A 22716-nucleotide genomic window follows, 5' to 3' on the forward strand; every position below is an offset into this window, starting at 1 on the left:
ACAAACAATGTAAAGCAAGAATCTGCCCAACACAATATCACATATTCCCATGTGCCATCAATGTGTACTGATAATCCCAATACTTATCCCATAACATAGACTTTAAAACAGACCTTTGATGCACTTGCAAGACGTCTGCACTCAGGGTTACTGAAACATCAGAACAGAGGGGAGATTAAGTTTCTACAGGCATGCAGATACCTTCATTCCGAAGATAGTATTCAGGTAAGTTCCGTTAATTATACAGAGGAAAATTATATACGAAAATTTTCATTACCTACTGCACTCCCCATAATTGAACAGTCAAATATAGCAAGCTTTCCTGCAAAGTCAAGTAGCCATTGCAGTTGGTCATTCATCTTGACAGAGTTTCTTTGTGTGCTGGACCTAAACTCTAACTTTGTGATCAATTCGTAAGAAAGCGCTTTCATCAAACACGGCATGTGTGTGACATGGACCGGAATAAAACTATTAAAAGTTTCATCTTCAGAGAGTCTATTATAGAGTAGATTAGTTTCCAGCATTGCTTTACAAGTTGCCATGTATTATATCATATCTATTACAATAATTTTAAGCAATCAGTCCTGTATGAGTACATCCCTTACCACAACTTGTAACACTAGTATGTGTGTACCTTTATCCTTGGGGTAACCTATATTAATTGTTTTTAGAAATGGGATAATTGTAATGGCAAGCCGACGGATGGTGGCTTCAAACCTGTTTTGAAACAAATATTGCAATTTGAAACCACTAACCATTGACATCCCTAAGTAAATACCTTGTTTTTAAAAATAACAGATATAGGTTACCCTGTGGATAAAGGTGAACTATCGTTACTGGTAGATGCATAACTTACAATGTAGAATCGTTATGTAGCTTTACAAATTGTAGTTACCTATGTAATGGTTCCCATGAGAGGAAGGTTATCCACTGTTTGTGTCCTGTCAACATTTTCCCCTGTTGTTTCCCTGTGGCTGGATCCCATATACAGATCTGTAAGATGGATCATGTCACTTGTCAAACAATCTTCAAAAAGTCAACAAAATCTATCATATCTTAATATCAATTATGAAGTTACTAGTAAGTTCTACTATATAGAAATGAAAACTACGCGTGTATGTTAAAAAGCTGTTACAGCACACAAAACAGCAACTTCTAAATTTCCATTCTTTCCCGAGTCATTCACATATGTTTGACATATTGCAGTACCTAACCATGTCACAGAGGGGCGCTGCTGCACTGTAAAGAATATGACCCCGTACTTCACCTGTGCATTTTTACATCCTGATGCCAGCTTTCTCCCATCGGGTGCCCAGGCTAATGCTAGAATCCAGTGTGAGTGGCCTGGAAAAAGACACATCTTGATTCTTACCATTGGAAATAATTATTAAATACAACAGCATATTAAACAATTCGGAAGGCACCAATTTTTCCAAGTGCGCTACAGCACCTTGTAATCACAATAAGATGCAATACAATACAACATCAGCAAAACATATCAATTTCATCAGAAAGGTATGGAGAAAATGGGCCCTTACCTTTACATGTGAACTTTGGGGTCTCTGTGTAGATGTCCCAGAACCTAACAGTAGTGTCGCCCGAACCACTGGCCAAAAATCTACAGAACAATCAAACAGTCAATGGAAACATGTGAAACCTAACAGTACCGTCAGTACTGTAAATGCATTTAAGTTTGCGGGGATTTACTTTCGCGGTAGCGGGAAAATGTAGTTTTCGCGGTGGTTTTAAGTCTGTGGTAGTATCATAGCAGGGTTCGAAATACACATACTTAACTTGCAATTTGCACATAATTTTCAAGATTTGCACGTAAAAATATTCTGAACTTGCAATCTTGCATGTTGAAAATACCTGGCCGTAAAAATACTCTGAGGAATTGGACACCCTACTCTAAGACAGAACGACATATGGACCTCTGTCTTTTTCCTTCCTTGTTTTTGCCGGTAACTTCACTAGATGTAATCAAAATTCGCCAATTCAAGCTAGCGATCCTCGTCTCGATACTATCATAATGGAAAAATGTTCGCGGTGAAGTGGTCAAAAAGTATGCTGATAAAAGTATGTTGAGCACTGCACATGTATATCTAATACAGCTACATTTGTATATCATAAACTAAAAAATAAGTCAACACACAGTTGACCAGTTGACCAAATGCTCACCTGCCACTAGGACTGAACGCTACCGAGATGACAGCCTCGGAGTGACCCTCGATGGTACTGGTACACCTGGTGACAGCACGGACCTTGAAGACGGCCTGAGGCTGGTAGATGATGTCTAAGACCTGCTCTGTGCCAAGCTTTTCCTTCTCAACCACGTCTTGAAGATCAGAGACGATTTCTCGGTCATTGACGAAGAAAGCATAAGGTGTGGTCTCTTCCTGGAGGATAGGAATAAAAAAACAGCTTAAACATATAACTGTATGATGTACTTGGTGATAATGGGTAATATGTTGAACTTTTACTGACCCCTTGTCTACTGTTAACATGTACACAGGCACTCTCTACTCTGACAGGACCTCCATTAGAGTACTAGACATTTTCTTTATCTTGGATTGTTGACTCACAACCTGTAGGTACTGATCATGAGTTGCAATTCCTAAAGGGTCTCAATGTTTACCCTTAACTTAAGAAAGGCACTTTACACTAATTTCCTCACTCGACTGAAGTGAAAAAGAGTACCTAGCTTTGGCTAGGGACATCCTTTGGATAGAACGTTCAACGGTGGCTGTGTTTGACGAGAGCCATTTTAACCTCAAACATTCTAATAAAGACCCCACAAAACTTTAGTTTAGCGGTCCATCTCGGTGTGAGTGTATCAAATAAATCTGTATGGGTATGCAGCTCATAATTTAAGTACTATTTATTACAAACCTGGCTTGTTATGCCATGAGGTAGTTAACCGGGTACGCTATACAAACAATGTAAACAAGCAAACGTTTTTGTACCTTTTCCAAGAGTGCATGACACACCAGCTGTAGTTTCTCTGGCGTGATGTCTAACGGAAGGTCAAAGGGCGCTCCCAGAACCTCCCCAGATTCGCTTTTCAGCTGGGCGAGAACTCGACTGGTGCCGGATGTCTCACTGAGGGAAAAGGTTACAGGTTCTTCACCATACGGCTTCTCACAAAGATCAGAACACATGTGCGGCGACAGGAATGTCTAGGTAATGTGCCAGAGGTACAATGTAAAGTCCCCATAAAAGAAAATAATACTCATCTGTCTGTGTTCTCACAGAGATCAGAACGCATGTGGGGTAACAGGAATGTCTAGGTAATGTGCCAGAGGTAAAGTCCCCGTAAAAGAAAATAATACCCATCTGGACATTGTTATGAAAATCGAAGAATGGAAGAATGGTCCAGACAAGGACAGTTTCCTTTTCAGGGGACTTTACCTTTGACATATTACCTAGAATTTCTGTCCCCGTACTAAGTACATGCGTCCTGATCTCTGTGAAAACTGAAAGGGTTTATCTACTACCAACTCAATCGCCCCATATTAGGGTGACCACAATACTGGATACTGGATCACCCCTGGTTTCATTCTGGCTTTCAACACACATATATCATACTACTCAATATGCTAACAAAACCTCGTGACAGTAGTACTTATATGTGTATAAAACTGTCGGCAAATCGATGTCATAATTTCTACAGTTCGAAAGGCACCGAGAAATGATGTGAAATCTAAAATTATAACTCCAGGAGTTAGCTTATTCATGCCCGTAGCCAGGATTTGGTCTGGGGGGGTTCGTTTTACTATTTGGCGGACCAACGAGCGCCGAAGGCGCGAGTTACCTAGGGGGGTCCGGGGGCATGCTCCCCCGGAAAATTTTGAAAATTGAACTCTCTGAAATGGCATTTCCTGCGTTTTTTGAGAGATTTTCACACAACTGCTTCAGACATTATTTTATTCGACGAAAACGAAAGATTGGGTACATCAGTTATGAAATGGCACGTCATCACTTCTCCGAACTTTGAACTGGCTCTAATACCCCATTCAATTTGTACAACCGACATGTAACTTCGAAAACTGGATGCTTTACAACACTCTTGTACTTGAAATGTTTTTCCTCTTAGAAATGGGTATAACTACTGTATTTATAGGTTTACTGTGCGACATTGCAAGATTTTCCAAGTTTTTTTAAGGTTGAGACAAGCATAATCATATTTGATGCCATAAATATTACATGGCATAACCAGATTTCATTAAAACATCGATAATGGTGCCCCCCTCCCCACTCTTAGAAAAATATACCGAAGTGATGCCACACAAGGAAAATGACATTGTCCTCCATCCTTACCTCATCATTCAAGCCCTTGTGTCTACACTTGGCCTTCAGATCGTCTAGAAACCTTGTGGATTGTCTTATTTTCCCGAAAATCTCCGAGAAGGAACAAGTCTGGGTTCGCACCACATGTGCGGTCTCTGACCCGGAAGTTGAAATCTAAGATTCTACCACTTTCTTGATGGAGGTAAACTATGAAATAAATGTTTCACTCAATAACAATCATTACGGTCCATTTTAGCATTTGATTTGAGTAAAATCAAAATAGTATTCAAGTATAGATTACATAAATTTTATAGATCGTTTTCACAGAACGTTCGAAAACCGTTCGATCACGCGTGGGCGCCATGTTGGATGATAACCTGGATGAATAGAACACAGAGCGGCGCTATCAAAGTTACTTGCGGCGGGTTCAAGTGTGCTGTTTTGTCTCCGTACTGTAAATCATTAAGTGATGTAGCCAAGGTTAGATATCAGGACAAAGTTGCATAAATACGTCTTGATCCATATGCTTAAAAAAACGGCATTCAACGATCTATAACGTTGGTTTCGATGGCTGAATACCTGGCCATCCGTTGCCCCTACCCTGGGACTACATAATTATGAACTGAGGACTAGCTACCGATCCCCCACCGCACGCGCGCACGAACTTTATACCTGCCCCATTATCCAACCGTCCCCGCTACCCGCTTGGGGCAAGATTTGGCGCTTCCCCGACCCAAACTCCGTGAGGCAAGCGGATTGTGGGGGGCAGCGGGATAGTGATTAGGTTCGTGCAAGCTTCTTTTTCCCCCCTGTATTTTGGCGTGTATTTGAGAGCACAATTGGAACATCCTCGATTACGAGGAAAGAACCATTATGATAGAAAGCCCTACTCACAAAATTACAAAAAAAAAACATGATTTGATCAAGTAGCATTAAAGGTAATCAGGGCAGCTGACGTTACTGCTGTATACTGTGCACTTAATACGGAAAAGTCAAACTCAGAATGCTTGGCACATGATTTGTCAGCATGGAGGTGACAGGAGCTCCAACAAGCTTGTAGAAGTTTCCCTTGCCGCAATACAAGCACAGAGCTCAGTGGAAGACAAGCCCGACTTTGTCGATTCTGTACTAAAATCATGCGTTATACGGAAGTAGGATGTCATAGTATTGTGTAAGGGTGTCGCCATACGTGCGTACATTCAAGTTCGTACGGGGTGGTCCGTATGAATTTCTTAGCCTCTATGAGGCCCCACGGGGTAGTGGATCTTTAGTAGAAATTAGACATATAATATATCAGGGGAGTTAGGTGACCGAGGAATATGGTTTGCGACCCAGCTGTTGTCTATTTTTGTCTAATTATATTTTCCGCGTGTCCTAGGGCGCTTTTTTGTCCGTGTAAAAACGAAAGCGAAGCGCTGTGGCGGGCCGCAGTGTCCGGAGGTGCCACACTGCGGCGCGCTGCTGCGCATCACTTCCATTTTTTTTCTCCATTTTCATGTGCGCACAAGTGTGAACGGAGTGAGAACGCCCAGTTTCAATGACCATCTCCGTTGGAACTTCAGTTATTTGGTAGTTTTCGGTGACAGGCGAGCATGGACGTGGAAAAGACCGATTCCTAAAAATCGCCGATAATTTCTAAAAATTGATTGATTTTCTACAGAATATCAGGCACATACTGATAAAAATATCATTTATAGCTCGCTGACATTTTCTTGTGACAGTGCCTTTACGTCCATGACATACCCCGTGCCAGAAACCAACTTTCAGTCCGCTAAAAGAGCATTAGTCTGTATCATCGAACGCAAACTCCGCGCAGTGTCTCATGTTGTCAATCAAACTAAAAGAGGATGCACTGTAAGGAAAGTTGTTAAATAGAAACGTTGAGTAGTAGGCCGTATCCTGTTTTCATGGAACTCGCAGTAAGCACGGCAAACATCCAGCCCGTTTCCGAATTAAAAAGCCTTCTTTCCACGAACAAGTCCACCACATGCAACACACCGCCGTGTGGAGATCGAGCAGCTTATCATCCAACATGGCCGCTCGAACGTTCGAACGCGACTGTGACGTCACCGTGAAAACGATCTATAGTAATGTAACATTATATTAACTAGTTTTATGATGTATAGTATTGCACCCCCCTGACAAAGTGTTACAATCTAAGAGGATGGATCTTTGAGGTCCTGTGACTGTGTGTGTATTTCTCGCGCAAATGTCTTGTAGTCGACATTCGAAGAAATTATTCTGGAAATAGATACTAACGTTACCATTAGAATATCTTTGTAGGATACCAGACCATCGATCTCAGAAATTACTAGAGTTCCACGAACACATCCCTTCGCCAAATAATCATGTCTTTATTCAAGACTTAAAGGTTTCATTCATGTATTACTAAGAGCACTTCCCCGAAAGCAAACGACTGCTTTTGAACGTGTGTTTGTAGCAATTGGAAATTCCATTTCATCCATCCTAACTAACCTCGAGTAATGGTCTCCACAAACAAACAAACAAACATACATAGACGCTGCAGTACCGAAGGAAAACGGCAGGCAATCCATTTTAGAACATGACCTTCCTTTCCGCAACTGCTACACACCTACCAAATATCGTGAAGATACACTAGTAGCTTCTCGAGTTATGCTGTCCACAACAAGCTGATAAAAATGCAAAGCTCGCTGCAGTTCCGTAGGAAAACGCGCGCCAGGTAAACCTTTTTCAAACTTGGCCTTCCTTACCACAACCGCTACACACTTACCAAAAATCACAAAGTGTTATCCAAAATGCCTTACTGTTGACCTTAACATAATATACCCATCACCCTATGGAATAACCGAAAACATACGCCTCCTTGGTGTATAATCATATACAGTCAAACCTGCCCGAGCGACCACCTCTTCTCAGCGACCACCTGGCCATTTCGACCGCTTTTTCTCGGTCCCGATTTTTTTTCCTATTGACGTAAGCATTAAGCGACCTTTTCGCAACGACCACCTGGCCAACGCGACCGCGACCGGCCCAAATTGGGCCCCTTAACGACCGCATCATTTTCAAAATCGAGGTTTTCATCGATTTTTGATGATAACTAGCGCGATTTTGTGCCGAAATCGACCAGTTTGCGTCGGATTTTACAATGTTATGTTTAGAATAAAGATTGCGGCGGTCAATGGGTGGGTCAATGGGGCAGTCTACAGTAATATGGGAGGAAATTTCCAAAAAAGATCTGTGTAGCTCATACCTTTTAAAGAAAGATCTGTGTGAATGCTTTTGTCCAACTGTACTGTACATTCACCCTTGGGTAAGTACGCTATTGGGACGTACCGGGCATAGAATTCGAAAGGTGCACCGTAGTTACTTCAGATACGGCGATCAAGAACACAGCGACGCATAGAGGCTTGTATGGTAACTGACAGCATCAAAGTTCCCTTACTGTCCAAAACGTTAGTGTACAAATATCATACTGTATCGTATAAAAGCTGGGGTCAAATTTACAATTTACAGTGTGCGTGTTGTATTTGACATTAAATACCTCGCTTCTTTGCGTGCGTGCAGTGTGCTTGCTATTTGCCATTAAACACAACGGAAACCGTTATACTTTGCATAGGGCATGTTTTGAGTCGATACTCTTCTCAGCGACCACCTGTCCAAATCGACCGTTTTTATCCGGTCCCCCGGGTGGTCGTCTTGGGCAGGTTTGACTGTATCTATATATCTCTATCTATATATCTCTATCTATCCATCTATCTATCTATCTATCTATCTATCTATCTATATATATATATATCGACATATATATATATATATATATATATATATATATATATATATATATATATATATATATATATATATATATATATATGTACAATATATGTATAGATATATATATATAGATATAGATATGTATATGTATATGTACAATATATATATATATATATATATATATAGATATAGATATGAATATATAATTTTTAATCATCCAGTTGACAAGGGAAATCTGCAGTCGCCTACGAGAGGATTAACGGCTGAATTTATTGATCAAGGGTATGTTTGACACGAAGTTATATCGATCATTTAGGAATCACTGTACTTTTCTGGAAACTTATTAGCACCTACTTAGGCGTCGAATGTAAGTGAACTAAGAACATGTACAGTTCACACACCTGTAGGAAATACTGCTCATGAGCTGCGTCCAAGTACGCACTGTGGGTGAATTCCCCTTCCAGTGGTTCCACACAGGTTAAGCCGCCATCGCCGTGACAGCCACGATTGCCCACAAGCTGGTCCATCTCATGTTGTGTACAAAATAGGCTCCAAAAGATGCAACTAGCTGTTGGTAGCTGAGCTGAGCTGTCCGCAAGTAAATGGCGGGCTTCTAAACTTACAGCTCTCGTTCATCAATCACCTCTTCACCTGCTGTTTTACATACTAATGAATCAGTCTACCAATCAGCGAATAAATCAATTAAGGCGACAAGGGCATTGGTTGGTCAACTACTGTAACAAGGTTGTCTTTTAAAGTATTGTGTATCCATATGTAGATTGCAGCTGTCTCACCACGATAACTTCCCTCATTGTCATGATATTTCAGACCAGTGTTTCGTTCTAGTAAGGCGGTCGTGGTCTGCATGCCCCCTTGCTTCAGAAGTTTGGGTTGGATTTTGTGACATAAACCACCAGTGTCTGACACTGTATAGTGGACATAGTAAAGTAAACGGTCTTATAAAAGTTAAGTTTAGCAGTCCTGGTGTACAGCTCAACTATCCGGCGTTCCGCCATCAGATATGTGGCTTGTCGTGGCTGTGGCGGTATTGTCGGCTACCCGTCTGGAAGCGAAATTCACCCACAGTGCATACTTGGACGCCGCTCGTGAAAAGTATTTCCTACAGGTGAGTGCACTGTACATTTTCTTGTTTTCCTTTTGTTCGACATTGGCTTTTGTACTCGACTTGTACTCAAATTTTCGAGGGAAGTGTGGTGATTCTGCGGTGCGGTGTTTAAAAAAAAACACTATTTTTAGCAAGCTCCGTAGTTATTTTTCTCATGGGCAATTGTAGCTGGCATATCAGGGTTAAAATCAAGTCAAGTCAATTTGTTTCAAAAAGATTTGTGTCCAATATTCACTATTCTTGTGCAGCGTATGCGCTGTTGGTAAAAGTTCTTGCCTTGATTTGCATAACAATGTCCCGACGTGTTTTCTTCATGCCTCGTGGCCTTGATCTTTGGCGTATTACGCACACTGTCTTTCCCTGCACATGCGTATTTAGAAAATGGCAAAACTCCTTGTTGGGACCTTTATAGATTTAAAGGTATAATACAGGCTTATCATATTTTCATTTTTCAATAATAATCTTTATTGCAAATTCATGCCCGAGAGCTAATTGCATACGAAGTAAAGTAGTAGTGGTATACATAAACATACTTAACAAAGAAGGGAAATGATTTTCATAGATAAATCAAAAGGGAATAACGTCTAAACTAAATCTATTTCTACCTAAGCTATTTGACGCCATTTGACGTGATCTAAGCCATGTTGTTTGAGTATATCTGTAAACCACACTTAGATGCTACTTCTTAATTTAATTACCGGCCAACATGGTCGTCGGGGCCGGGGATTCAAATTATAATTATAGTACTACGTCAATGGCTTTTACCCCGTATCTACTTTTAACTTTTGTTTCCTACAGTGGAGATACGATGCGGAGACCATCACCTTCCGTGTGGAAGTGGCCACCCTGGGGTACGTGGGGTTTGGGATTTCACCCAATGGAGACATGACCGGCTCTGACATCGTCACTGGGTTCGTCACAGACCAAGGAGACACATTCTTCTTCGTAAGTAGTGGTTTTGTACAGTGTGTCACTTTTATCCTGATTTTTCCAGTATGGTGCTTGACTCAATTTAAGGGTGAAGGACAATCATCAACTGATCAATACTCGAAGAATATCAAAACCATGTTGTAGGACTTGTTAATATCATATATTACGTGTTACCTATGCGTATAGACACCTATGAAATTATCACAGGGCTAGTTTATTACGTACTATGTAATTTTGCTGATGATAAAATGGAAACAAATGTGCATTAGAGTAACTATCGTATGAAATCTTGAAAAACGGCTCAGGCTGAATGATGTTAAGGTTAAATAAAGGTTGAAAAAAACATTAATCATAAGTAACTATCATGTCCCCATGTTATGTCTATTAGTTTCCCTTTCTACTAGAAAAAGATATCATATGCATTATATCAATAGACATACAGACTTTCACATTCAAAATATTACTTCTGATTGGCAGGACCGATACGCCACAGCGAGAGCCATGCCGACTATTGACAGCAGTCAGGACTGGACGTTAGAATCATCAGGAGAGAACGGCACGCACACCTTCCTGCAGTTCTCCAGGAAACTCGTTCTTTGTGACCACACAGACAGGACTATCGAGGTAAGTTAAAAGTTAGTTGTTAAACCCTTCCCGCGCCAAGATGGCGCATAGGGCGGTGCCCATCTCTGTTTCATTATCCCCGGGCCACACACAACGCAAGCACTACAGTAGGGGGCTAGTCCACACTTCCACACTCTTTCCCGAATGCTGAGTGCTAAGCAGAGAAAGCAGCATGTACCATTTTTAAAGTCTTTGGTATGAATCGGCCGGGATCGAACTCACGACCTTCCGAATGCAAGGCGAACACTCTACCCACTAGGCCATTGCACCGGCTATCGAGGTAAGAATTCCCTGGAATTAGCCAGTCCATGGATTAAACTACGCATGAGCAGCGAGATGGATTGTGGGTGATAAGGATTTTTTGTAATCACGTAGACAGGGCTAGAATAAACCTATTCATGGATTGCACACCCGACGCGAGTAGTATATAGTCAGCACGCTGACTATCATTATTCAGGCGCAAGCAGGCGCAGGTCAAAGGTCATCGCCTGCCTAGTGGAGCAGGTCAGAGGTCAGATATTATTTAGTTAGGGCGGGTCAGAGGTCAGAAGTCACATATTATGTATTCAGGCGCAGGTCAGAGGTCAGATATAATGTATTCAGGCGCAGGTCAGAGGTCAGATATTATGTGCCCTTTTGATACACACCCCCCCCGCCACAAATGAACCTCCCCCTCCCCAATCGTGAAAGACATGCCCTTATTTGGCCTGGTTCTAAGTCTCTACGTCACAAAGTAAAAAATAAACAAACATGACAATGACCGTCTGATTTTTCCGTTCTTTTATTCTGTACTTTCAAAAGTCAGCATCCAGCGTGAACTTCTGCTGTTCAGAGGAGGACATCACCCCCATCTTCTGATACTCTCCCACCTTCTTCTCAAAGAAGTTGGTCTTTCCCTCCAGAGAAATGTTCTCCATGAAGTCAAAGGGGTTCTCGCTGTTGTAAAGCTTACTGCACATGAGTTCTCCCAGCAGCCTATCTGCGACAAACTCGATGTACTGTTTCATCAGGTCTTGATTCATCCCAATCAGCTTCACAGGAAGAGCTTCCGTCAGGAACTCTTGCTCAATCTTAACAGCATCGTCAATAATCTGGTGAATGCGCTTCTCACTAGGCTTATTGATCAGATAGCTGACCATAAGACAGGCAAAGTCGGCGTGCAGACCCTCGTCTCTACTGATCAGCTCATTAGAGAAAGTCAGCCCCGGCATAAGTCCTCTTTTCCTCAACCAGAAAATTGCTGCGAAGGCCCCGGAGAAAAATATCCCTTCCACAGCGGCAAACGCAACCACACGATCCCCAAAAGTGCTTTTCTCGTCTCCGGTCCACTTTAGGGCCCAGTCAGCCTTCTTCTTTACACAAGGTATGGTCTCAATGGCACTGAACAGATGCTCTCTTTCATGCGGATCCTTCACGTAGGTGTCGATTAAGAGGCTGTACATTTCAGAATGGATGTTCTCAATGGCAATCTGGAAGCCATAGAAGCACCTCACCTCAGGCACCTGCACCTCTTTGGTGAATCTCTCAACCAGATTTTCATTCACGATTCCGTCACTAGCTGCAAAGAATGCCAGGACGTGTTTGATGAAGTGTTTTTCGCTGTCATTCAGACTCTCCCAATGCTCTAAGTCCTTAGAGATGTCAACTTCCTCCGTTGTCCAGAATGATGCTACGGCCTTCTTGTACATGCGCCAGATGTCGTGGTACTGGATGGGAAAAATGACGAAGCGTCTGGAGTTTTCACGCAGTAGGGGCTCACACTGCTTCTCTCGGTCTACAGAGACCTTAAGTACGGACAGCTGGTTAGACTTCGGTGGCTGCGCTGGAAGCATCTTGCGGCGGTTCTGTTAGCAGAACGAAACGTTCGAGAGGAAGACCTTTTATCTTGTCTGTCACCATATATTTGCATATTTACATTTGCATCAGACGAGTCGGTACTCTGATTGGTCCAGATATACAGAGTTTAGGGGGGATATGTAATTCCTTAGCTCAAGTCGGGGTGAAACAGAGGTCAGGCTGAACTTTTGACCCACCAAGGTAACTATGACAACCCGTCCTATTGTTCCCCGCTGGCCGCGGAACCTAGTTGCCCGCGCTGAACAACACCAGATGGCCCCATTGTTCTTGTGTGGGTAGGAAACAATAGACGCCGCGGCTTGTTATGCACACGGCTGGCTTGGACAGACCTAACGGTAACCTTCAAGGAGAGGTCGTACAGAGAAATACAGTGACCACCCTGCATGTTGTACCAATTAAGGAGCTTTTATCAGTAAGCGCTGGCCGGACACTGCGTTTGCCGTACATACATGGTCAGCCCTAACTTTTTGGAACCGAGGAGGTAAGGAAGAAACGCAAAACCTTTATCAACAACTTGAACAGGGTTCTTGGCCAAACGTTACGCGGGCTGATGTGCGCCCGTTTTCAAATGCAAATCGGCCTCTGGCCCCTAGTTGACCCCGCTGGCCCCGGTCCTTGGTGGTCGCGCTGAAGAACGCCAGATGGTGGCATTGTTCTTGTGCGGGTAGGAAACAATAGACGGATTGGTCACCGCGGCTTTGTGTGCACATGGCTTGGAACAAAGGCAATTCTGCCACTTGGAGTCAGGCTTGTGCGGAGTCAGGCCCGTAAAGTGAGCGTCCCACACGTTCTGAGCAGCTACAAGGCAACAGAGAACGGTGCTCTCTGGACACTGCGCTTGCCGTACATACATGGCCAGCCCTAACTCATGGGAACTGGAGGAGGGAAGGAAGGTCCGTAAAACAACTTGAAAAGGGTTCTTGGCCAAACGTTACGTGGGCTGAAGTGCGCCCGTTTTCAAATGCAAATCGGACTCTGGCCCCTAGTTGACCCCGCTGGCCCCGGCCCTTGGTGGCCGCGCTGAAGAACGCCAGATGGTGGCATTGTTCTTGTGCGGGTAGGAAACAATAGACGGATTGGTCACCGCGGCTTGGTATGCACACGGCTTGGGAGAGAGCTAACAATGCACTTGGAGTCAGGCCCGTGCGGAGTCAGGCCCGTACAGTGAGCGTCACACATTCTGAGCAGCTACAAGACAACAGAGAACGGTGCTGTCTGGACACTGCGTTGTACGTACATACATGGCCAGCCCTAACTCATTGGAACCGAGGAGGTAAGGAAGAAACGCAAAACCTTTATCAACAAGTTGAACAGGGTTCTTGGCCAAACGTTACGTGGGATAAAGTGGGCCCGTATTGAAATGCAAATCGGCCTCTGGCCCCTGGTTGACCCCGCTGGCCCCGACCCTTGGTGGTCGCGCTGAAGATCGCCAGATGGTGGCATTGTTCTTGTGCGGGTAGGAAACAATAGACGGATTGGTCACCGCGGCTTGGTATGCACACGGCTTGGGAGAGAGCTAACAATGCACTTGGAGTCAGGCCCGTGCGGAGTCAGGCCCGTACAGTGAGCGTCACACATTCTGAGCAGCTACAAGACAACAGAGAACGGTGCTGTCTGGACACTGCGTTGTACGTACATACATGGCCAGCCCTAACTCATTGGAACCGAGGAGGTAAGGAAGAAACGCAAAACCTTTATCAACAAGTTGAACAGGGTTCTTGGCCAAACGTTACGTGGGCTAAAGGGGGCCCGTTTTGAAATGCAAATTGGCCCCAGCTTGGTGTACACACGGCTGGGAACAAAACCAACTCTTCCGCTTGGAGAGGGCCGTGCGGACAAATTACAGTTACCACCACCCGCGTACCGAGCAGACAAGACAGCGGTGAATTAAGCGCTGGCCGGACACTACGTTATCGGACATACATGGTCAGCCCTAACTTCTGGGAATCGAGGAGGCAAGGAGGAAATGTAACAGCTTAATCAACAAGTTGAACAGGGTTCTTGGCCAAACGTTACGTGGGCTAAAGGGGGCCCGTTTTCAAATGCAAATCGGCCTCTGGCCCGAAGTCGACCCTGCTGCTGAAGAACCACAGATGGCCCTTTGTTGTTCACTGCCAGGAGACAATAGACGGAGTCGTCGCCCAGACAATAGACGGAGTCCAAGCAAGTTGTCCTGCCTGCCGGCTTCGTTCCACCTCACCGACTCGCTCTGGGCGGAAGTGGCCCGTTTTGTTATGCAAATGACCATCTGCTCTTCGTGAAGGGACATGTCCATATTTGGCCAGCCAAATTTTTTCATCATAAAAAAGGCCACGGCCGAGGTACCGGGCAGTAGTTACCAGCCTGGGGTCACCCTGAACTGTGCTCCGATTCTGTCGTGGCACCTACTTGAATGACCGCAGTACCGCTACAGACGGATCGTCTCTTTCTTTCGGTAAGTGGAAAAATTTCTCCGCTACCAAAACAAGTATTACCCACTGACAACAACGGTTTTTTTCGTTTACAAAAGAGCACAGATACAATAGAAGCCATTTCTTTGTTTGTCATGGAATACTGATGAGTGTGAGGTCGTCGCTCTAGCAAAAGCACTGGTACGAATTCAGCGCTTTAAACAAAACTCTGTATGTTCTTTCAGAACGCAGCAATGATCAAAAGTACAGTCAACTAGACATGGCGTTTACTTGTGATACGTGCGGAAAAACCTTTGCCCAAAAACGTAGTCTCACCCGTCACCAAAAGTCCCACGACCCGAACGCACCCACGTACGAGTGCGATTTTTGCGGCAAAAAGTTTCCTAGACGGGACAACCTACTGCAACATCGGCGGCTGCACGATAAACCCAGGCCGGCCCCCACGTTCTGGTGCCAGCCGTGCAATGTGGCGTTTGACACGGCCCACGCCCTGCAGGCGCACCGAGAAGCCACACACCCCGTGGCGTCAACCTCCCGTCCACGGAAAAGGGTTTTCTCCGCAGACGGGGCCGGGCCCAGAGCGAAACGACGACACATCCAACCCGCAGGAGACGACGACGCATTTCCCTTTGAGGAAGATCCGGAGGACGTGTCTGAAGAGCTGATTCCCCAGCACGAAGACGTGGCCGTTCAGAATCTGTACCGGCAGAAATGGTCCATGATCAGGACGCAGTTCAAGCGGGGCCAAAACATCCAGGACACGTACAACTTTCGACTGGAGTCCGAAAATCCCAGCGATCTGGCCGACAATGTATGGGCCATTTTTGGCGACCAGCAAACAGTCTTTAAGATCAACCTATCGTTCGGGTTCATCCTCCAGGACGGGGAAACGGGGGCACTGCGATATTTTTACCCATGTGAAAATAATAACGGCTTTTTACCAGAACCTGTCCAAGTGGAAAACGAGGATGGTATCCGACGGTTCCTGGACAAGATCGAAGAGGTCGATCACATGGAGAAGGCGCGGCAGGAGCGCCCCAACAGTAAGTCCGTCCTTCAGAAGATGGTGAACGTCATGTTTTACGTGAACAAAATCAAGGACCACCCGATCGGTGCCGCCGGGACGCTGACAGACTACATCAGGAACAGCAGGTCCATCATCGCCCTACTTAGCGGACCGCACGGCCTGTACACGGACAAGCTCTGCTTTTCCCGGTGCCTGGCACTCCATCGGCAATGCGATCGCACCAAACTGGAAAGGACGACCAAGAGCCTCTTCAACGAGTACCTGACGTGGGTGGGTAAGACGCCCAGGCAGTTCAAAGGCGTGTCCCTCAAGCACCTGGAGGACATAGAGAAATTGTTTGAGGTCGACGTGTACGTCTATGCTCTACAGCCCAATCGCGATGAAGACGCTGAAGATGACGATTTCTTTGCGGAGTTGGTGAGACGTCCCCTGTCTACGCACAACAACACGATGTACCTGAATCTCTGCGAGCAACATTACAGTTACATTAAAGATTTTAAGACTTACGCCAAGTCGTACGCGTGTCCGCAATGCGGAAAGAGGTGGACGCGCCGCGGCAATTGCGAAGCCCACATTCGCACGTGCGACGGTAAGGTGACCAAGGTGTATCCGGGGGGCGCCTACCATCTACCGCAGACCATCTTTGAAAAGCTGCAGGACGAAGGAATCGTCGTCCCCGAAGAAGATCGTTACTATCCCTACCGCGCCTGCTTCGATATAGAATGTCTTCTAAAACCACTGACTAATCAAAAGACGGACAAGATGACGTGGGAGGCGGCGCACGAACTCTTGAGCGTGAGCGTCTGCTCAAACGTCCCTGAATACACCGACCCAGAATGTTTCGTGTCCGAAGGCGACCCGACAAAAGTGGCTGAAGACTTGTTGAATTTCCTACAGCAAATCAGTCGTAAAGCGTACTCCCTTCTGTCGGAAAAGTTCCTCTCGGTGTCGCTCAAGATGGGAGAAATTCGGCAAAGGGATTTGGAAAAAGAGGAAGAAGAAGAGGAAACGGAAGGAGAATCCCCGCAAGACAAGGTAAAGCGAAAAGAAAAGCGCATGAAAGAACATTACATGACAAAAATGATGGAGGAACTGAGCAAGTACATGAGTCAGCTGGTGGTCCTTAGTTTCAACGGTGGGAAGTATGACCTGAACGCCATCAAAAAAGTGTTCCTCCCGCTGCTGTTGCGATCGACCAGCAAACTCCGACCCATCAAGAAGAACAACACGTACATGTCCATTGAAACGGACGACCTCAAATTCCTGGATCTCATCAATTATGTGGCTCCGGGCTTCTCCTACTCGATCCTGCTGAAGGCGTACGGCTGCCAGGAGACCAAGGGATTCTTCCCGTACGAATGGATGGACAGCTTGGACAAGTTGGAGCACACGCAGCTACCACCACGAGCCGCCTTCCATAGCAACCTGCGACAGTCCGACATCTCGGAGGAGGATTATCTGTACTGTCAACGCGTGTGGGAAGAGCAGGGCATGACGACCATGAGGGACTTTCTAATATGGTACAACAACAAGGACGTTAGCCCCATGGTGGAGGCCGTGCAGAAGATGACAGAGTTCTACCAGGACAAGGGCATAGACATGTTTAAGGACGGTATTAGCGTCCCGGGCCTGACACTTAAATACCTCTTCATGAACCTGCCGCACGATACTTACTTTACTCTTCCAGACAATGAGGACGTGTACAGATTGTATAAAGACAACATAGTGGGGGGACCCAGCATCATCTTTCACAGGTACCACGAGAAGGGCAAGACCTACATCAGGGCCGACGAGATGAAATTGTTGGGCAGGGAACCGAAACCTTGTCAAAAGGTCATTGGCTACGACGCGAATGCGTTATATCTGTGGGCCCTGATGCAAGACATGCCCTCCGGCCATTACATTCGGCGGCGAGAAGACACGGGGTTCGAAAGAGAATATTCTACACCTCAGTGGGGACGAATGGCCGTCGACTGGTTAGACTGGCTAGCCCAAGAGCGGAACCTCGTCATTCGCCACAAATTCAACAGCACAGAGAAGCGCATCGGTTCACGTCGAATTCCGGTGGACGGTTTCTGTTCGGACACCGGGGAAATCTTTCAGTTTCACGGTTGCTATTGGCACGGTCACCGCTGCCCCTTGACCAAAGGCCAATTCTTTAACGATCGTCGCGGCAAGTCTTTCGTGACTTTGCGGGCGGAAACGGCCCAAACGACCGAGTACCTGCGAGCGTGTGGGTATACGGTCATCGAGATGAGGGAGTGCCAATGGAGAAACTTGGTAAGAGCCGACGTCCGACTGGCGTCTTTCTTGGAAGGCCGCAAGACACCCACCGAACATCTTCCCGACATGACCGGTGAACGCGTCCTCCAAGCTGTTCGCTCGAAGGAGTTGTTTGGAGCGGTGGAATGCGACATCGAGGTCCCCGCGGATCTCAAGTCGCGCTTCGCCGAAATGCCTCCGATATTTAAGAACGTCGAGATCTCCATCGACGACATTGGCGAGCACATGAAGGAGTACGCCAGGACGCATCGCATTATGTCCAAACCAAGGCGATCGCTCATCGGTAGTATGTTCGGTCAAAAGATCCTCTTGGCTTCGCCCTTACTCAACTGGTATCTCGACCACGGCTTGAAGGTCACTCGCATCTACCAGGTGATGGAGTACAGACCCAAACCCAGTTTTAAAGCTTTCGGAGATGCCGTTAGCGATGCGAGACGTAAGGGTGACGAGGACAAAACCAAGAAGATCATCGCCGACACCATGAAGCTGATCGGTAATTCTGGATATGGCAAGACGGTCACCAACAAAGAAAAACAAACAGACGTCGAGTATTGCCAAGACGTCGTGACCGCCACTCGAAAGATCAACACTTCGCGGTTTCGGCATCTGATCGTGGTCAACGACAAAAATTTCTTTGAAATTGAGTCGGCAAAGCGCACCATCAAGTTTAACCTTCCCATGCAAATTGGCTTCTTCGTATACCAATATGCCAAATTACGTATGCTCGCCTTTTACTACGACTTCATGTTAAAGTTCGTGGACGTGTCCGATTTCCAGTACTGTGAAATGGACACGGACTCTGCTTACATTGCCATCTCGGCGGACAAGCTGGAGGATGTGATCAAACCGGACATGCGGGAGTCGTACTACCGCGAGAAATCTGACTGGTTTCCCCGGACAGACACCAAACAGAACGCGGCTTACGACAAGCGCACTCCCGGGCTGTTCAAAGAAGAATGGTCCGGGAGCGGTATTGTCGGTCTGTGCAGTAAAACGTATTACTGTTTCGGCGGAGATGAAGCGAATGACGACAAGTTCAGTTGCAAAGGGGTGAGCAAACGGTGTAACGTCATCAACCACCTCAAGTACCTGAACGTCTTGCAGACCAAGAAAAGCGGCCAGGGCATCAACAAAGGGTTTCGCGTGCACGACAACGAAATACACACGTACACGCAAACTCGAGATGCCTTTTCGTACTTTTATCCTAAACGAAAGGTAAAGAATGACCGGGTCACCACTCTCCCTCTCGATATTTAGAGCGGCTAGTGTGTCATATATTGCGCATAGATGTATATTGCAAAGCAATCGTGTGATGATGACATGCTGCTGCCATGACTCGCCTCTGTTGGAAATAGATAAATAGTGCTGCTGGGCAGAGTTGACGTCATTTGCGGGTATGGATGCGAGAATACACCATCCATGTCGGATGGTTCTAGCGGGCTGTTCTGGGTCTGGGAAATCTTATTTTGCTCAAAAACTACTGACGACGGGAGCCAGTTGGATTGATCCCGGTCCCTTTCAACACGTGGTGTGGTGTTATTCGGAGTTTCAGGACAAGCTGCACCGCGAGCTGACTTCGAAACTTGGTTCAAAAGTTCAGTTCGTAGAAGGCCTTCCCAACAATTGGAATGACGTCATTAAGCCGTCATGCCGCAACGCGCTCGTGATTGATGATCTCATGATTGAGTCGGCCAAGGACACGGATCAACGGGTTACGAAATTGTTTACCCGAGCCAGCCGTCATCGTGACTTGTCGGTGATTTTTCTCGTTCAGAATTTGTTCTTTCAAGGCCTGAGAACCATTTCTCTAAACTCCAGTTACATCGTCCTGTTCAAATCGCCAAGGGATCAAAGCATGATCACCACGTTAGCTCGGCAAATGTACCCGGGGCACGGTAAGTTTCTTCGAGAGTGTTACGAAGACGCCGTGAATAAGACGACGTACGGACATCTCTTCCTTGACCTCCATCCCGAAACGCCTGAGGACCTGCGCGTGAGAACAAACATGCTGACGCCACAACCCCAAGTGTACCTGAGAAAGTGATAAAACGTTCCGTTCGTCCACGTCGCGGTCTCATTTTGCCGAAGATGTCGAAGAGGTTACATCGTCACGCCGATTGTCTCCGGGTGTTGAGCAAGGCTAACCCGAAATTGCGAAAAGCCATCCTGTCGTCCGCCCCTAACGATCTCTTGAAATCGATTTGTGACTGCACGCACAACGTCTTGAAGGGCAACGTTCGTCTCACACCGGCCCAGAAGAGAGGTCTGGCTCGGCACAAAGCCACTCTGCGTCAGCTTGGCGATAAGAAGGTTCCCCTGACCAAGAAAAGGCAGACGTTGATCCAGAAGGGTGGGTTCCTGTCTCTTCTACTCAGTCCTATTATTTCTGCAATTAGCTCCTTATTTGGAGGTGGACGGAAGTAACGTCCCTCTGTCGTCATGGAACATAGCAGGAAGATGGCACTCGTGCCGCAAGAATTGCTCTCAACGATTCAGGCTAAGCAACAAGAACAGACGTCTCCCCTGGTCAAGACCGCCGTTACCTTGGACGAGGAAATGAAGTCGGTGATGGAACGGCCCGATCTTCCGGACGACGAGAAAGCTACCTTGTACCAACAACTCTTGCAGCGTTATCTGACGTACAGAGATAAGCGTCGCACAGAGCCAGTCACGGTGAGGGTGTTGTCCTCGCCTACTGCCGTCACCAACACCGCTACCACGGACGGCAACACGGATGGAAAGTCTCCCAGCACCCTCGCATCCAGCGGTAAAGAAGACCAGAGCATACTGGAGGCCTTTCCCAAGACCATGAAAGCTCGCGCACGACAGATGCTCAACGTCATCAAACACAAAGGCGGAGACATCATCGGTTACAACGATCAGGGACAGTTGCTCTACAACAAACAAGTGGTCCCAGGTTCAAATGTGTCCGACTTGATTAGAGACGCGATGCAAAAGAGGCAAGGGTTCAATCCCACCGGCTGGCAATCTTTTGCCAGGGGACTGGCACGCATCAATGCGCCGGAAGCCGCTATCAGGCACCCGACCCGGCTATCCGTGATCCAACGTCACAAGAGCCGCACCGCCCGTGGTGAAGATCTTTCTGACGGAGAGAGCGAAGACGTCATCCCAACACCCCAACCCAAGCGACGTCGTGTTGTCGCTCAAAGGCTCCCAGGGAAGAAGCGGAAAGTTGGCAGTGCAGGCACTACTCCGTCTACCAAACGGAGCTTCTCTGAAATGTCGTGGACTTAACAGCATTAACAAATAAAGTTTCCCGTGATTCAGACACGGGTCTAGATATAGAATGCGTTTCCATTTATTTGTTTCTGCGAGTGTATGTGTATGATTGTGTGTATGATTGTGTGTGCGATTTTTTTGTGAGCGTTCACAATTAAAGTTTCCCGTGATGCGGACACGGGCCTAGATATAGAATGGTTTTCCGTTTATTTGTTTCTGTGAGTGTATGTGTATGATTGTGTGTGCGATTGTGTGTGCGATTTTGTGTGAGCGTTCACAATTAAAGTTTCCCGTGATGCGGACACGGGCTTAGATATAGACAGCGTTTCCATTTATTTGTTTCTGCGAGTGTATGTGTATGATTGTGTGTATTATTGTGTGTGTGATTGTGTGTGAGCGTTCACAATTAAAGTTTCCCGTGATGCGGACACGGGCCTAGATATAGACTGTGTTTCCATTTATTTGTTTCTGCGAGTGTATGTGTGTGATTGTGTGTGCGATTGTGTGTGCGATTGTGTGTGAGCGTTCACAATTAAAGTTTCCCGTGATGCGGACACGGGCTTAGATATAGACTGTGTTTCCATTTATTTGTTTCTGCGAGTGTATGTGTATGATTGTGTGTATGATTGTGTGTGCGATTGTGTGTGTGAGCGTTCACAATTAAAGTTTCCCGTGATGCGGACACGGGCCTAGATGTAGACTGTGTTTACATTTATTTGTTTCTGCGAGTGTATGTGTATGATTGTGTGTGCGATTGTGTGTGCGGAAAAAGAGAACACGCTATGACCGATATACGTTTTCATGATATTTATTCATAACAACCTTCTACAGTCAATACTACACTCTAAAAGCTATATCATATGGTATACGGTTAACCATGCATACGTTAGTCGTTTAACGCTCGATCAAAGTCTTCAAGGGTTCTCGCTATCTGTCGCATGACCAGCTCAATGTCGACCACGGGAGCATCTATATCAAAATGCCGCTCTATAAACTCTGCTACGGATACATCGTTCAGTTCTAAGTCGCTACTAAACATATCGACTATGTTAGTCATCGGAATATTTCTGCATCTGTGCAACAGGTAGAACAGGCAGTGCTGCCCACAAGTGGTAGACAGTCTAGCTTGTATCTGGCGCTGGTTACGAATCCACGGAAGGCGCGTATTTCGCCGC

The 22716-nt window shown here is 46.0% G+C and overlaps 3 protein-coding genes across 5 annotated transcripts in view; 1 reads left to right on the top strand and 2 right to left on the bottom strand.

Annotated features, from left to right (window-relative positions):
• LOC118425641 (notchless protein homolog 1-like) overlaps positions 1–8640 on the bottom strand; it is a 20838-nt gene extending 12198 nt beyond the window's left edge. The window contains exons 1-7 of one of the 2 annotated variants that reach the window (XM_035834617.1): positions 8445–8640; positions 2964–3099; positions 2179–2396; positions 1539–1618; positions 1268–1344; positions 896–993; positions 115–150 (exon numbers count right to left, since the gene is read on the bottom strand). In XM_035834617.1, coding sequence (XP_035690510.1) covers positions 115–150; positions 896–993; positions 1268–1344; positions 1539–1618; positions 2179–2396; positions 2964–3099; positions 8445–8464 — 665 coding nt within the window. In that variant the 5' untranslated portion in view covers positions 8465–8640. Of the gene's footprint in view, positions 1–114; positions 151–895; positions 994–1267; positions 1345–1538; positions 1619–2178; positions 2397–2963; positions 3100–4317; positions 4485–8444 lie in introns of those variants that run through there. The other variant, XM_035834618.1, reaches the window with a different exon arrangement.
• Positions 8641–9068: 428 nt separating this feature from the next.
• Positions 9069–22716, top strand: part of LOC118425640 (DBH-like monooxygenase protein 1) — a gene marked incomplete at its 5' end in the record, with an annotated part of 29771 nt that continues 16123 nt past the window's right edge. For both annotated transcript variants that reach the window (XM_035834615.1, XM_035834616.1), the window contains 3 exon segments: positions 9069–9169; positions 9968–10114; positions 10577–10723. In XM_035834615.1, coding sequence (XP_035690508.1) covers positions 9069–9169; positions 9968–10114; positions 10577–10723 — 395 coding nt within the window.
• LOC118425643 (ribonucleoside-diphosphate reductase small chain-like) lies at positions 11489–12787 on the bottom strand. The gene has a single exon (XM_035834619.1). It carries the CDS (start codon positions 12553–12555, stop codon positions 11518–11520), a length of 1038 nt encoding a protein of 345 aa, XP_035690512.1. The 5' UTR covers positions 12556–12787; the 3' UTR covers positions 11489–11517.

The sequence above is a fragment of the Branchiostoma floridae genome, chromosome 11, assembly GCF_000003815.2.
Source record: "Branchiostoma floridae strain S238N-H82 chromosome 11, Bfl_VNyyK, whole genome shotgun sequence".
Classification (NCBI taxonomy): domain Eukaryota; kingdom Metazoa; phylum Chordata; class Leptocardii; order Amphioxiformes; family Branchiostomatidae; genus Branchiostoma; species Branchiostoma floridae.

Coding starts and splice junctions, on each gene's coding strand:
- LOC118425643 (XM_035834619.1), bottom strand. CDS start 12,555: ATGCTTCCAGCGCAGCCACCGAAGTCTAACCAGCTGTCCGTACTTAAG.